Genomic DNA, 17,921 nt, shown 5'->3' with positions numbered 1-17,921 from the left:
ATATGAAAACGCGGTTGTTTGGCAAAAATTTTTGCCGCCAAATTTATGGCAAAATGGTAATTAAATAAGTAAATTTAGGGTATAAGTTATACGGCAGTTTTTATTTAACTACTCATGTTTGTAAATTAAACTACCCACTACATATTTATCTCTTTATTATATTAAATATTAATAACAAAACCTACCCATCATACGAGAATATAGTTTATAATATCATGACCCACAAATCATGCGGCTGATCATGTAACTAACTCATGCAACAATCTATATCTACATAGTATAATACTTCATAAAATAGGTGTTATTTATCTTTAAATTTTTTTCATTCTTCTCAATTTTCCCACTATTTTTTATTTTTATTTTTTTTCAAAAAAATCGTTAACTTTGATTCATAAAAAATATTCAATATGGATGTTAAATTAAAGATTATCAAAAGCTTTTTAATTCGATGTAAAAATTATAACCATAAATTTGAAATAAATAAGTTAATATCGTTAAAGTGTCAAAATTAATCTTTGGTATCCCTCATTTATTTATAATGTTGAACATCATACTTTTTTTTCATTTTGTTTTCGATTGTTGGAGAAAAAATAAGTAGGTGTCATTTATTTTTAATTCAAAAAAGAATTTACATGATTGTTTGATTATAATTATTTTAAAATTATACATTTTTCAATTATAGTATTTTTTAATGAAATAGAAAAAAGAAGATTTGTATTAATTTTAATATGAATTTATAAATAAAAGAATAGTTATATATCCTAAAATTAGAATCTATAATACTATATAGATTTATTTATTTGTGTGTACAAATTATTTATTTATATAAATATATTTGTTGTTATATTTTCTTTTTATATCATTCGTATTTTTTTTATTTTTTAATTAGTTTTGGGCTATTTAAATACAAACTTTTAATAATAATACAATTTGAACGTTTAAGAGCCCAAAATTGTTATATTAATTACAACTAATATTTTTGTTATTGGTTTAGTGTCATTTACTCAAAATGAGATTGACTTAAATTATTTTAACAATCTATAAATTTCATTATTATTATACGTATTTAATTATTTATTATTATACAATACTTATTAATAAGTTGATAATATTGTTATTATAAACTATTTTAAATCAAATACTAATATTTAATTTAACATTTTGTTATTAAGTAATCTAACTCAGTAATATTTTAATATTTTTTTAAATTTTTTTAAAAATTAATAAATATATGGTGGTCCGTGCATCGCGGGAGATTATACTAGTTCTCTTCTAAAACTAGCTTTTACATGAATTAGATATGTTCATAGAGCAGAAATAAGTTAATTGGATCACAAAAATAAATTAAATTAAATAATTAAAAAAAGAAGAAGAAGAATACTACTAACATCTTGTAGGAATTTGAAGATTTTCCGTCCCACAATTCAATAAATAAATAAACTCAGGCCTATTGGGCCGATCCGAGAATTAATAATCAATTTGATGGGCTTGTAATTACGCATTTAAATCGGCCCTTTTCTAATGGTCAATGAGGTTTTGGGTTTGCGAGTCGGTTATAATTAGGCCCAAGTTTGGCCACCCAACTGCAAACTTCACGAATTTTACAGAGAGAGAGAGAGTGCTGCTGTGTGAATAATACCAACATCTTATGTAAACAACCTATTTCGAAAAACTAGGATTTGAAGATTTTAAATTCTGCAGTTTATTAATTTACGCATTATTGTTTAGGAAATGTAAGTTAGGATATCATGTAAAAGAAGTTGTGGTTCCATCTGTTTGAAGGTATATATCAAACTTTATTAAATAAAAAAATAGATGGTTTCTTACGAATTTGTTGTTTGCTAAAAATTTAATCAAAATTAATTATTATGCACATAAATTTGTATGGATGGGGGTGAAGTGCTTTCCTACATCCAAATCTTTACCTTATCGATATATGGATTCACTTGTTTTCTTGAATCCCAATAAAATATTTGAGGATTCTTTGTTGCAATGACTCTTGCTTTTGGGCAAAGGATGCAACTTTCTTTTTTGAGAAAAAGTTAGAATAATGGAGTATCAGTACCAGCTGACATACACAATAAAAAAATGAAGCAATTAAGCCCTTTCCTTATCTGCAACTTCTGTTTACAAATTATATATATATATATATGTGTGTGCCTGGTCCCACTTTGCATCATTTGTCTTCTCTATATTTTTTTTTTGAAAGCTTGTCTTCTCTATATTATGTGACTTATGTCTCACTATTAAATTTACTACTATTTGCAAGAGGATAGTCTTCATCCCATAATTTGCTCCCCCAAATAAATCCAAACTATAGTGCATATAGAATTAAGCAGTGACAAAGTATAGTTTATGGTCTCATACCTGCAAAGTTTGAGGTTTTAAAAATACAAACGAAAACTCTAGTTCTTTTTTTTTATATAATGACTATAGTCATAAACTATACTTGACCTAATTGTTGGTTCTTTTTGCCCAATTTTGAAGGCAAAAATGAAAATAAAACCCAAGGTTTATTTATTTATCTCATATGTATTGAGTATTAAGCACCGTAGAAATAAAATAAATGATGGAATATACGATGGTCCAATGAAGATATGTTATCTTTGATTATTCATATGCCATGGTCCCTACCTTCCCCTAAGAACCAATCATTTGCAACTTGCAATTGGTTGAGGACCCATACAATAAACACTCTGAATAATTTAATATAATATCGTCTATGGTTGAATTTCTTTTTTTTGAGAGAGAATCTATGGTTGAATTTCATCTATGTATATGCTTTCTTTTTCCCCATCACTATCTATATAAAGATAGATTTAAACGCCTTAGATTTTGTGGTTGGAGTATATTTCATTTGCTAATTAACTCCTGTTACAGAGGATCGGTTAATTTAGGATAGCTTTTTTTTTTTCCCAATAAGTACTGCCAATCATACGTGAAAATAAATTACAGTTGAAAAATTAATATATTTAAAAAATACTGGTGACAAAATAAACGCATAGCCTATGGCCCTATATAGTATCCTGCCCCAAAGAAACACGGGCGATTAATAAGAGCATCCACAATGCTTGCACCCATAGTGGGTGCAATAGAATGGGTCTCACTTCTATTGCACCCACTCCCACAATGGTATTGCACTCACTTGGGTGCACTAGATTTTATTTTATTTTTGAATTAATTTTATTCTAGTTTCCATTTTACAATAATTAAGAAATTAAAATTTCATTGAATTAAAATTCAAATCCTACATTGTTAGAAATAAAAGAAATACAAGAAATTAAAATCCTAAATTACTTAAATTAAAACAAACATAAAATAAAAAATCCTAAAAATCTACGGGATGAAAAGAATGGATGAATGAGGAGAATGGATGAATGATAGAGGATGAAGAAGAGAATGAGGTTGTATATGTATATATAGAGGGGGTATAGAAATTAAAAAAAAAAAAAAATCGGCAACGGGAAAAAAAAAACGGTCAAAAACGGCTATTTCTAATTTTCTTTTTTTTTTTGGCCGAAAAGGGGCGCGTGTTTTACACGCCCCCTCCTTCGCTCCCACTATTCACGAGTGCGAAGCAACGCCCCCCTCCTTCACACCCGGGTGCGGCAACGGTGGTGGGTACGATAGGCCGGGTTCGATCCGGCCATCGCACCCACCGCTGCGGATGCTCTAAGTGCGCAGAAAAAAAAATATTAATTTAGAAACAAAAACAACTAATTTGAAAATTATGAATATTTTTTGTATAAACAATTTGTTGGAAGATTATACAATAGATACCTCTTATAACTAAAAAAAATCCAATTGTAAAGCATATGAACTTTAGAAATATTATTATATATATGCACATATGAAACTTGTAATTATGCACATTATGATTGATCGAAGAATATTCATTTTCCCGAAATTAATATCAAGATGTATATAATTAAGAGATATTTAGAAATTTCGAGTTCGATGTGAAACGAAACGATCAACTATATTATGCATGTATTGTATTATATTCATGAAATAATGTTTTCATATAAATTGTTATATATTCATGTAAGAATGATACATTTTTTTTGATCAATCAAAAGTTTATTCAAGAAAAGAAACCTGGTACCAGAAGTACCAAACAACATCAAACCAGAGGTGAATACTCATTAGAGCACCACATGGAAAAAGGTACATTTGACTCCACAATGTGATACAACTTATTCCAGCTCCACATTCTTCCTTTGATATCATTAACAAGAGAGAGCACTCCCCAATTCTTGTTCTCTCATCTACTATCGTTCCTATATTTCCACAACAACCAAATAGTTCCAATCCAAAGAGCTTGAAGAAACTTTCTGTTTTTCTTACCTTGACCCCCTCCGGTGAACGACTTGAAGTGATCAACGATACATTTTGGCTTTGCCGTCTCGGTTTTGATCCATTGTTGAATCTGATCCCAAACAAGATCGGTCTTCGGACAATGGAGAAAAATATGATCAGTAGTTTCCTCCCTCGTCAAACACGCATTACATCCTTTCTCTTCCTCTCCGATCGGGACTCTTCTTTTGATTAAGTTATGACAAGTTGGTAATCTATTGCAGACAACTCTCCATGCCGTCACTCTTGCCTTATGAGGTGCCAAAGCCGTCCAGATTTGAGCAATCTCCTCTTTGCTCTCCACCGATTGTACACCTTTAGCTTTAGCACATTCCCCATAAGTTGCTTTCATTAAGAATGATACATTACTGGCCCTTTGTATTTGTAAACATTGCTCACGTTTAATCTAAGTTAGTATCATTATTTTTTATTTTGTAGCTAATACTATAGAAAATTATTATTGACATTATTAACTATAAATTAATTACATAGAAATCAAAACTCAAATTATTATCTTCCTTCAACTTAAGATAAATTATATATTAAAAAACAAATCGAACTTCATCGACCATTTATAATTTTTGTGATATCAAGATATTGCAATCAAAATAAATTTATAAAATAAAATAATTATATTAATATAATTTAAATGTGAGCAGTGATCATAAAGAGTAACTAACATGTTAGGATATATATTGCACAGATGTCATAGATCTATTGTCTTTGGACTTTGCAATATGACATCAATATCATCTCATTAATTAATTTGATAGCAATATGAATGAAAGCTGATATATTTTATATGCTGCAACTGCTGAAAATTCAACTTGGATTTAACGTGTTAGATAAATTTATTATTCATGCATATATTTGAATTGATATTTGAAGATAAAATTTATGAATTTTCTCATTTTAATTTGTTGATTAATTCATATAATCTGCTCAAGTCCCTATTTAAAATAATATATATATACATATATATATATATATATATATATATATAGGGGAGGGCTAGAATAAAAACACTCTTAAGTGTATAAAATATAAATGATTTTCAGCCCTTAGATCATCAAGATCTACGGTTGATTCGTAACCCTGTTGGATGAATTTGTGGTCCTGAGTTCGAATCCCAAAGGTAACAAAAATTTATTTTTCGCAATTCGTAATCATGTTGGATGAATTCGTAACCCTGTTGGATAAAATTCGTACATTAAAAAACGTTTATATTTTATACACTTAAGAGTGTTTTTATTCTAGCCCACCCCTATATATATATATATATATATATATATATATATATATATATATAAGGCTCTAATAAAAACCTCTGTTAAAATGAGAACTATGAACCTAATCTTGACCTTTTAAATATTAGATCTAATGGTTAGGATTTAGTCAACAAAAGAAACTGTGCATCTATTATATTTTACTGTGCACTTAAAAAATATGCAATTTATGCAATTGAAACCGTGCATCTATGCAATCGAAATTGTGCATCTGTAGTTTAATCTCAGCCCTCTATTTTATTTAAATCAATGGCTTTAAATTGGTTCCTAGTTTTCATCTTAAGAGGGGTTTTTATATTAACCCTACCCTATATATAAGCATAAATAGATATTTTTATCTCATAAAAGTAGTGGAAGTGCATGCATCTAAACATGAAAAATGCACCTGATATATTTATATATTTGTTTTATAAGAAGAAAAACAATAATATATTACTATATATATATATATATATATTTGTTTCTTAAGAATAAGAAAGAATAATATATTTATTTTTTAATTAATTTCCATAAATTATGCTTTGTAATGTGTGCATTAATTGAATATACAATTTAAATGTTACAAATAAAAAATAATTATTGTAAATGAGGAGATTTAAAGAAAATGGAAATGAATAAATTTTAATGTATCACATAGGACAAAGTCTATTTCTGACTGTATATAAGATCTCCTTTTATACATATCAAACACTCAAGTTTTGTCCTAATTAGTCCGCCGTATGATGCATTGGCAACGATATATTTTATTATTTTTAAAATTTTAAATTATCTAAAAATGTCAAATGTCATTATTTATGAATTGGATTAATTAATTAGTAATTAACAAGAAAATCTGTTAATTTAAATATTAGTATTTGATTTAAAATAGTGTATAATAATAATATTATTAACTTAATTAGTATAATATTAAATTTAATGAGTATTTCATAATAATAATAATAATTAAATATATATAATAATAATAATTAAATTTATAGCTTGTAAAGCAAATAATTTAAGTCAATCTCATTTTGAGCAAATATCACTAAATCATCAATATAACAAAATTAATAGCCGTCATTTAATATAACAATTTTGGGCTCTTAAAAATTCAAACTATATTATTATTAAAAGTTTATATTTAAATATCCCAAAACTAATTAAAAATCAGGAAAAATATGAATAATATATAAAAAGGAAAATATAACAACAAGTATGTGTATATAAATAATTAAATAATTAAATAAATAATTCCTGCACATAATTAAATAAATATATACTGTTAATTTATTTAAATAATGTCAAATAGAATTATTATATTTTTCTGTAATAATATATTCTTCTCAATATTTTAAACTGATGTTTCGTATCTTTTTTAAAAAAATAAAAATAAAGCCTTTCCCGGCCTAATATTCACTATTCATTTCTTCAATCTTTATCTAGCTACATACATGATCAAATTATGTTCTTTTAATACACAGCACAATCACATTCAATTTTTTTTTTTTTTTGTGCATCCATCACACGAGAAAAATACTAGTCAACATTATGTTCATCTTGAAAAATGGATCTCATCTTATCATTATTATACTACTATTTCAATAATATTCTAACTAAATCAAACGTGGCATTAATAGTCAAAATGGTCATAAGCTGTTCACTGATTGAAATGTACCAATAACATGTCGCACGTTTGATAGGGACAATGTCGAGCGGCCTCTACATCTAATTTTAAATCATTAAATTACAATGTCTACTTAAAAGTCCACAAAAAAACGTTCTGCCGACTTCTTATTTGTTAAATCTCTAATAGAATACTTCCTCCGTCCCACGAATCTTACGAATTTTAACACATTTTCAAATAAGGTCTATCTCATACTTTATCACCTTTATTACATTATCTCTCCTACTTTATCGTTTTTATTACATTCTCTCTCCTATTTTATTACTTTTATACTTTATTAACTACACACTTAAAACACTAATCTACAACTCCTTAATTCTCGTGCCGAAACCAAACGTATCAAGATTCGTGAGATAGAGATAGTATCTTTTAATCAAGATTATGATTTATGAATCATGTGCAAATGTCATGTCAATTATAGACTGATGTTGATATAATACAACCATCACTGATGTATGATTAATTTATTGTTGTTTCCGATTTTAAGATTATTTAATATGATTAATTTATTTGCTTTTTATCCTTCTAAATGAAAGGATAACAAAAATTTATGCCTTAAATGTTTGCTTTCTTAATTATCTTACATTTTACACAAACATCATTTTTCTTTCTTTATTTTCACTTCAAGGAGGGATAATATTATCCCTCCATTTTAGTAAATGTGGGATAAGAAAGCAAACATTTAAAGACATAAATTTTTGTTATCCCTCCATTTAGAGGGATAAAAAGCAAACACACCCTAAAGTTAATGGTGAGATATATGTGATATATTTATTGTAGTTAGAGATAAAAATGCTTATAAGCTCCTATGCCATTGCAATAATTTTGGATTAAAAAAAATAAAAAAGATTAATTTGTACTTTTTAATAATTTGAATATTAGTGAAGAAGACACATTATTAATTTGGATTGACAAATCGACATCAATTGCCCCAAATATATTTGTACTTTAGTACATTTGAGTAAACGATATATTTTTTCGATTGCAGTAAATTTGTACAACGAATGCAACATATCTTTAAACATTAAGTGTAATATTTTCATATTTTCAGATAAAATGTAGTTCTCACAATAACTAATAACTAATATATATAAAAGAGTTCAAATGAGAACCATTAATTATATTGTGAGAACATATAACCATTTTCATCCCGATCATAAAAAAATTATGATGAATGCATTAGCTTTATTGGATGGATGAATCACTTGCATTTGAATTCCACAAGGGGCAAAAAATTCATTTTTCAAGTGCAAATAGTGACTTTATATACGTTCAGTGAATCACAAAAAATGCAATTCTCATAATAACCAACCCTTATATACGGAGATGTACAAAATGAGTCCAATTATGAAAATAAGAATTAATTTCAATCATTATAGATTTATGATGGATTCATAATTTTGCTAAATGAATTATACTGTCGGAAAAATGAGTGTGTAAATAATGTGAGTTTTTTTAGCATTAATTAGATTAGAGGGCGTTTGACCGAGCTTATACATTATTTTAAAATGTGTAACAAAATAAACTTTTGAAAAAATAAGTTTTTCTATCTAATTTATTTTTTTATAATCTTATACATATATGTAACATTTTTTTATAAATATATTTCAATACATTTTCTGGCAATAGCTAAATAAGTATATGAAATGAGAAGGTGGAGTCTTCATCGATAGGGGATAAATATAATGTCCACATCGTTGGAATAATGATTGTTGAAATAGTTTATGTATATAAAATGCGTATATTTTTGCAAATTGTGATTAATTTTATGGCAAAGTGGGGACGAAAATCAAATTGTTTATCGCGGAGCCTAATATAGGGAACCAACTTACCAACGTGTCGTCAATAGCTAGGGATTTATTAATTGCTTTCCCATTCTCATGTACTTGCCTAGAATTTAAATTGAGGCCGAGATTATTCAGTGGATGAAATAAAAAGTTAAAGACCGATGGATGTCCACAAAAAAAAACTCCCGTCGTTCCATAATAAGTATCCTATTTTCGTTTTTAAGTTGTTCTGTAGTAAGTAGTATTTTTTTTATTTGTAAGGATTAAGTAGCAAATACATCCCTAAGTTTATTAAGAAAAAGCAAATTGATCCTTAACGTTATGTTTTGTGTAACTAAATCCCTTACGTTCATAAATTGGGCAAATAAATCCTCAAATCTAACTCTGTTAAATTGCCGTTACTCCATGGCTTCAAAGACTCTACCTTCTTCTGGCAAACAAAATTGTGTGGAATTAAAGTTGTAGCAGCAATTCCACAGTAAACAAACAACTTTGTGATGATAAATGTTGCCCTCGCCTTATAACCAGCGCGCTGAACCTTAAAAAACCAATGTCTCTGCGCAATGCACTCAAACAATATCGACATAGCACCGAATTCGATTGCCGCCTCTTTTGGCGGCAGGTGGGACGATACTGCCTTGGGAGTGGATTCTGGAGAGGTGAATTTTAAGAGAAAGTGGGTATTCGGAGGATTCTTAAAGCTTCAGCCATGGCGATGGCTCTGTTTTTGCTGCTGCAACTCTAATTCCACGTAATTTTGTTTGCGGAGGAAGGTAGAGTATTTGAAGCCATGGAGTAACGACAATTTAACATAAGTTAGTCTGGAGGATCTATTTGCTTCAATTTATGAACGTTATGGATTTAGTTACACAAAACATAACGTTAAGGACTTATTTGATTTTTGCTATAAACGTTAAGGGTGTATTTGCTACTTAAATATTTTTAAATAAAAAAATGAGTTCCATCACTTTTTACCTTTTTACTTTTTAATCACATTTACTTTAATTTTATTTATCTCACATAATAAAAGTAGACTCCACTACTTTTTAACTTTTTATTCTTTAATTATACCCATCTAAATTATCATGCCGAAACAAACTAAGATTGGGACGAGGGGGACTCTTTTGGTTTGAGTTATATTGACTATTTCTTTTTAGAATGTCTCAAATAAATAGGTCTATTTTTATAAAAATAATACTACTTTACTCATTTACTATTATATCTCTATTTAATTTTTTGATTGAATCCAACTTTAATTCATCATTAAAGAATAATAAGGGATATTGAGAAGCTTACTTGTACATTTTCATTTTCAATTATTTTTCTTAATCCTTAGGTAAATTTCAATAAGCATATATAAATAGAACAAATTGAGTAATAAATAAGTACCTCCTCCGTCCCATAATTAATGGCCTATTTTTTTTAGGTACGGGGATTAAGGAGTGCTGATTAAGGAGATAAAGGTGGGTTACCCACATGCTTAAACATTACTCACTCTGTCCCAGCCCAATAGGCTCATTTCTTTTCGGTACGAAGATTAAGAAACTTACTTTTTAGGAGTAAAGTGGTGTGGTCCACACCAATTAAGTACATTTTCTTTACTCAAAATGGAAAACGAGTCTATTAGAGTGGGACGTCTCGAAAATGAAAACGAGTCTATTAGAGTGAGACGGAGGGAGTAAATTATTAAAAGTAACTGTGAGTTAATGAAAAGGTGGTGGCCCACATTTTAGTAAATGAACTTGAATTTGCTGATTTTTAAATCCAAAATCCGTCAACCAATCTCCGAACACCACATCGTCCCAAGATTCCTCACATAGTAAAGAGCACGAATTTAAGTTAGAGACAACAGATACAGAAGATCTACCAGATGAGAGATGATACTCCTCACATGGATTTGGGAGGGGCTACGATAGCCACGAGTGAAGCCCGAGCCAAGGGTAAAGCCGGAGCTCTACTATCTTTTGTGAGAACTGTGAGAACCTTGCATAAATTCATAAAATCAATGCATAAATAAGTGATCGGAGTAAACAACAGGATATAATACATGAATAACATTAGTTGAATTTTCAATCTTGCTTGTGTTGTATTTAGTTGTTCACGATCACGATTTTATATGTTTGTGCATAGTTTTCACTTGTCATTGAAAAATGTGATCATTGCTTCACTTGATTTGAATTTCGGAATGAGCAATTTTCTTTCTTAATTTGATACATTAAGTTTAACAGTGTTTCATTAATTTTATAAGAAATTAAATTACATTATTCTCAACTCATTTTCTTAAATCCTTGTTCCTAAAACTTCATATGCACATATATATATATAAAACTTCAAACAACATACATGTATATATATAAATTAAAGATTTAGTGAGAGGTAGTGACTGACACTTCCAAAAACTTATCCTGATCCCTCTTCAGCTTTCCTTGCTACCACATGTCTTGTTTTTTCAATTCTCTATCATTTTGAGGTTGACATATCTATAGGGACCAATCAACACAAAACATATTATACTAATATTTATATATATCTATGTGTGAGTGTGTGAAATAGATAAATTTTCAAACTCCAACTCATTTGGAGAGAGAGAGAGACAGAGAGGCAAAAGGAAGAATCAAAAGCATCCAAGTGAAGAAAAGCAAATATTAGAGGTAGAAGGAGAAGAGAGGAACAGATCCTCTCACGTGCTACCTAAATCTTACTTGTATATTTGATATGCTCTCTTATCCTAATTCTCAATATTCCCCCTTCTCTCTCTCTCTACCAATATTTATACAAACTACCTGCACCCTATCTGCCACTGTTTCTTGACAAAAATCCATGAGTTCCATTTCCAGGTTTATTAATTTCCTGTATTTTTTTCGTACATTATTTTAATTAATTTTATGTAATTCCATGAATGCAACCATATATGTACTCAAATGTCCCCTCAAATTTTCAAAATTAAAAATCAGGTGTAACAGAAACGTGATGGAACTAACATGGGAAAACGGGCAGCTCGGCTTGCATGGACTCGTATTAAATCCCACAAAATCATGGGGCGACCATACCCTAGAATCCATCGTCCACCAAGCTACAACCAATTTAAACACATATCCACAACAACAACAACAACAACAACAACAACAACAACAACAACAACAACAACAACAACAACAACGTCAGTATCAGCATCAGCAGCAGCAGCAGCAGCAACAACAACAACAACAACAACAACAACAACAACAACATTATCCGATAGAGAAATGGGATCATGATGGGAAGTCGAGCTCGAGCCGCCCCATGCAGGCGGAGGCGGCTTTGCGAATGCAGAGCGGGAAAAGAGCGAGATCCGATTTTCCGGTGGAGGAGAGCGCGTGCGCCAGCGCCAGCGCCACCTTCTGCCGGGAGATGGACACGACCATGATGACGTGGAACTCCTTCGAATCTACAAGGAGTTTGAAGACTCCAAGGGTTCATCAAGATGATGATTCTCTCTATCAAGATTCCTCGGTAAATTTCATTCCTTAATAATTTGCTAATCTTTAATTAATGTCGGCAATCGATGATGTGGTAGTGTCACACCAACGTGGAGCTCGGCTGTCCACGTGATGCCATAAAATGATCCACTGTTTTTAGGTTTAGGTGATAAATTAGGGTTTTGGGTTTTCTTGGCATCACATTTTAAATTTTTAAATTTAATGGGTTTGCTTTTGAAATTGCAAAGAAATTATAAAAAGTCATTTGATTAAATTAATCTATGTATATATGTATGTGGGTGTGTTTATGTTTTATTTTATGAAGTTGGATGCATGAATTAATGTTCTTCATAAAACATTCCTTTTGTTAATTGTGGAATAAGTAATAGCATGATGAAAAAGTTAAATCTTTTTAAGTTGAGGCAGGAGTTTAGTAGGCACAATAATATAAACAAATCAAAACGTTTTTTAATTTTGTTGTAAAATTAATTATTTAGTTTTTAGTTATTTTCGCCGATGATTGACAATGAGATCTGTATTGAAGCGCAATGATATGATAGTGATGACAGGAAAGAGTGTCAGAATAATACAGACATATGCAATTAATTCTCACCAACATTTAAACTTGGCATGAATGTGTATGTGCGAATAAATACAAACTCTTGAAAATATCTCAACTTTAATTTATTTTTAATTACTTCACAAGAAATATGAATGAACCTCAACATATATTGTTCTAAGTTTTTTTTTTTTTTTGGGAGATATTGTTCTAAGTTCTTTATTTTTAAACTTAAATACAACAACATCTCGAGGAATCTAGGTAGAATGATAAAAATTTATCCTTCATGAATTAGTAGGGAAATTAAATATGAAATATTAGTAATAATATGAAAAAACAACAGGAAAATCAAGAGGGAGAAGGCGTCGCAAAAGGGGAAAGATGCCGCTCTCAATCATCGGCACGGCGAAGTCGTGCTGCAGCCATACATAATCTCTCCGAACGGGTAATATATATATATATATATATATATATATATATATATATATATATATACAAATAAATTTATTACATTCTGCTGCATTTTATATTAATATTAATTACATGTCGTCATGTGAAACATATGAAACAATTTCTTGTGTATAAAACATTGGTTAATGCATGTGCCTAATTATAATGTACTACGTGGCAAATATTGTTTAATTAACGATATATGACATACAATTTTTTGTGCTTAAAAAATCTATCGATTCATATTTAATTTTATGAGTTATCTTGAGACATTATACAGGAGTATTACTTAATTCTACTAACTCAAGAAGATAAGGCCATGCAACTTTAAAATCTCCACTAATAAGAATTTTGTAACTAGTTAATTACATGATCAAATTTGAAAGGTGTTCATGAATTTTTTTCCCCCTTTTTTGATTGGCAAAATAAAAATCTTATTTGAAAAGTGACTTATGCTCTCCTTAATTTTACAACAACGGTAAGGATCTTATAAAATATTTCAAGAGCTTATAAGTTGATAAAATATTTGGATAATTCAACTTATAAGCTCCTAAACACCCTCTTAAGACCATCTCCAGCGGAGATGTTAAAAGAGTTATTAATCTGAAGCGTTAAAGCTCAACGTTGCGCTAAATATGACGCAACACTATAGCTTTCGCTCTATTAATTACGAATGAATTAATTAAAAAAGTATCTTTTGGAATATTCAATTTTTGTTGTATAATTAATAGAGCAGGTCATATTGGAGATGAAAATGAAAATTGATTTATTTTAGTGTCAAAGCTGTTATATAAGAGTAATTAATAATGCTGAGCGCTGGAGATGCCCTTAATACAAATTAAGGAAGTTCAATTCTCGTTAATTTCAATCCAACTTAACAATATATTCTGAAAGTTTACAAGATTAATTAATTTGAAGTTATCAAAATTGATCGATGATCAGGAACTATGGGAATCTATACGATCGATGGAGAATTTCAAGTGTGATTTGCTTCTTTCTTGATGTGCTTATAATATATAAGATGTAACTATTTCAAGTTGAGCAAAGAATATTCACATTTCCTTTTCTTGTTTCTCTTTTTTATAGCTATAGTATTAATTAATATATATGTATGTTCATGTAACATTTCTTGTTCCAGAGACGTAGAGACAGAATCAACGAGAAGATGAAGGCTCTCCAAAAGTTGGTGCCCAATGCGAGCAAGGTGCATATTAATTTATTGCCAAAAAATTTAAATATTTCTACATAATATGACACTAAAAATTAAGATATATACAGACTTAAAATTTGAAAATAAAATAAAATTGCATATAGACCGATAAAGCATCGATGCTGGATGAGGTGATCGAATACTTAAAGCAACTTCAAGCACAAGTTCACATGATGAGCAAGGCAAGAAATATGCCTCAAGTGATGATGCCTCTAGGCATGCAACAACAACTTCAGATGTCGTTGCTAGCACGCATGGGATTGGGAATGAACGTAGGAATGATGGGAATGGGAATGCTCGACGCCAATAATTTGACTCGAAGTTCGTTCCCTCCCCTCATGCATGCTGCGGCCGCGCCTCAATTTGTGTCGGCCCCGCCCTTTGCCATGCCCTCGGCGGTTCCTCCTCCAACGCCGTTAAAAGCCAACGTTGATGTGGCCGCAGCTAGTGCCTCCATGCCTAATTTCAACGATGCCTACAACACATTTCTTGCTCAAGTACGTATTTATGATTTTTTATTTATGTTGTATTAATATATTTAAACTTCTCTAGATAAACGATGCATCCATCCTAATTAATTTTATTTGTAATATGGAATTAATAAACCCTAATTGAAAATTGATGAACCCAAACTAAATTACTTAGGACGGATGCACACAAGTTTATGCATACATATATATAGTGTAATGCCATCGATCGACCATCGTTAATTCACTTAATATATTCAAATTAAATTGTTGTTATTTAATGGCAAAGGCTAGGTTAAGTGAAATTTATTTGAATGTCATATACGCATGATTTGTATTAATAATACTAGATTAATCGGAGACGAAATACTATTAATTTCATTACTTTCTTTTGACGAAGACTATGGTTAATTGAAACAATTGTTCAACAACAATATTTAAATTAGCGTCCTCAAATAAAAATAAATTAAAACCTTAAAATTCATTTCTAATATATAATTTAATGACTTGTTGAATGAGATATGATGAATATATATATATATATATATATATATATATATATATATATATATATAAAAGGAGAGGTTCAAATAAGAACCACTAAATAAAATAAGAACGGAGAACCATTTTAAGTCATTCGATCATCAAGATCTACGGTTGATTCATCACCTTATTGGATGAATTCATGGTCCCGAATTCGAATCCAATTGGTAACAAAAAAAATTATTTTTCGTAATTCATACATTTACACAGCGAAATCATACATGTTCTACACATAATTCATACATTAGTTCGTATTTTATATGTTAAGAAGTGTTTATACCGTAGCCCTGATCACCTATATATATATATGTGTGTGTGTGCGTATATAGCTCTATAAATTCAATGGTTGAGTAGTGTAGAACCATCTATATATATACTACTATATTTCCTTTAGTATTTCATTGACTGATCATGTGGCATTTAATAGTACTGTTGAATATCTCCAATTTAATTATATATATCAATAATTCCAACCACCCATTTAAGTTTTGAAATTAAATTCTGGTGTTGTGTTTGCAGCAGTCTATGAACATGGAATTCTTGAACAAAATGTACAGACAGCAACAGCAACAGAGCAGCCAGCAGCCATCAAAGAAACCTGCAGTCAGCTTGTCTCTTCCAAACGATGCTCAAGGAGGATGAGATGAATTCTCTAATCATCTTTACCACTTCGAAAATCGACAAAATTTCATATTCTATTTTTATTAAATATATTGTTGAAAAAGAATAAATGTCTGCACATGGTGTAGATTGACTAGCCAGCCTTTTCTACTGTACGAATTGTACTATACATATATATGTATATGCACGGCTTCTTGGTTAATTTACAATAATTGGTAGCTAGCATTATTTATTTCATTTAATGTATCATTATATATATTCATCTTAGCTACACGCATGCATCTATCTCTTAATCTTTTGGATGACTAGAATTATGGAAAGTAGGTATTATACAAACCTGATTTACTAATTGTATAAAATAAGTATTGTACTATATATATATATATATATATATATATATATATATATATATGAAACATTATGAATTTGTTGCGAAAATTAGTTTGAACCATTTTCTATACACATATATATATATGAAACATTATGAATTTGTTGTGAAAAATAGTTTGAACCATTTTATATATGTATATGTATGTAAGAGTAGGCTAAAATAAAAACACCTCTTAAAATAAAAAAAATATGAACATTTTTCAGTCCTTAGATCATCAAAATCAGTTGATTCATCTCTTTATTAGATGAATTCATATAGTCCTGAGTTTGAATCTCATAACTAGGTAGTGAAAATTTTAATTTTTGAAAATCAGACATTTACGTACACAACAAATTCATACGTATTCTACCTTAAATTCATACATTTTAGACTTTTAGCTGGTTCGCATTTTTTAATTTTAAGAATTGTTTTCTGCATATGTATATGCAAGACTTGTTCATTTACAATAATTAGCATTTATTTCATCGCAATGTTTTATGCAAGACTTGCTCATTTACAATAATGAGCATTTATTTCATTGCAATGTACTTAACTACATGCATGCATCTATAGCTCAAAATCTTTTGGAATTTTGGTAGCCCCTCCTAGTTTTGGCCTCTTTTAATTTATGGAGACTGATGAGTGTGTGTGGAGAATATTTGTGAGTAGCTACAATCCAAATTGTGTTTGCTTTTTAATTTAAATAATTGAAGCACTATATATAACTTTTTATAACATATATAGTGAGATATATGTATGAAGTACATGATGTACTGGTTGGCTTTGTCAAATGATTTCATGTTACCCTTATCATTAATTAGTGTCCTTATTTTCAAAAAAAGATGACAATTATTCATCTCTATTGTTTTCTGTTTGTCGCTACATTATATTGTCCGATTCAGCCATCTCCATGTTTTTCATCTGCACATATATATATAATGCATACAATTAATCTCTCTCTCCCGATTCGTCGTCGTCTCTCTTTATCCTGAACGCGCGCTCTCACCATATCTATTCCCTCATCATTAATTAGAATATTAATCAATTTTATTCGTCTTTTTTTACTGTCAATTTCATTATTTTCTTACTACTAAGTACATGTATTGGAGTGTTCCCAAAGGCACACCAAGCGGTGCGATCTCCTGTGTGTG

The 17,921-nt window shown here is 29.5% G+C and overlaps 1 protein-coding gene across 2 annotated transcripts; it reads left to right on the top strand.

The window, feature by feature from the left end:
• Nucleotides 1-11,635: 11,635 nt before the first annotated feature.
• On the top strand, nt 11,636-16,637 carry LOC131008823 (transcription factor PIF7-like). 2 transcript variants are annotated; one of them, XM_057935880.1, is made up of 6 exons: nt 11,636-11,929; nt 12,047-12,584; nt 13,453-13,554; nt 14,698-14,763; nt 14,874-15,266; nt 16,302-16,637. In XM_057935880.1, exons 1-6 carry the CDS (start codon nt 11,913-11,915, stop codon nt 16,419-16,421), a joined length of 1,236 nt encoding a protein of 411 aa, XP_057791863.1. In that variant the 5' UTR covers nt 11,636-11,912; the 3' UTR covers nt 16,422-16,637. The 2 variants fall into 2 exon arrangements, with proteins under 2 accessions (XP_057791863.1, XP_057791862.1); XM_057935879.1 differs by having other exon boundaries at nt 11,649-11,929; nt 16,299-16,637.
• The last annotated feature ends 1,284 nt before the right edge of the window (nt 16,638-17,921 follow it).

The sequence above is a fragment of the Salvia miltiorrhiza genome, chromosome 2 (assembly GCF_028751815.1).
Source record: "Salvia miltiorrhiza cultivar Shanhuang (shh) chromosome 2, IMPLAD_Smil_shh, whole genome shotgun sequence".
Taxonomy (NCBI): domain Eukaryota; kingdom Viridiplantae; phylum Streptophyta; class Magnoliopsida; order Lamiales; family Lamiaceae; genus Salvia; species Salvia miltiorrhiza.
Note: the sequence above shows the minus strand (reverse complement) of the source record. Positions and strands in the feature narration are given on the sequence as shown.

What these genes read in the sequence shown, in the direction of transcription:
- LOC131008823 (XM_057935879.1), top strand. An exon ending in CTCTCTATCAAGATTCCTCG is followed by an intron (nt 12,585 to 13,452) that starts GTAAATTTCATT and finishes AAAAAACAACAG; the next exon opens with GAAAATCAAGAGGGAGAAGG. An exon ending in TACATAATCTCTCCGAACGG is followed by an intron (nt 13,555 to 14,697) that starts GTAATATATATA and finishes TTCTTGTTCCAG; the next exon opens with AGACGTAGAGACAGAATCAA.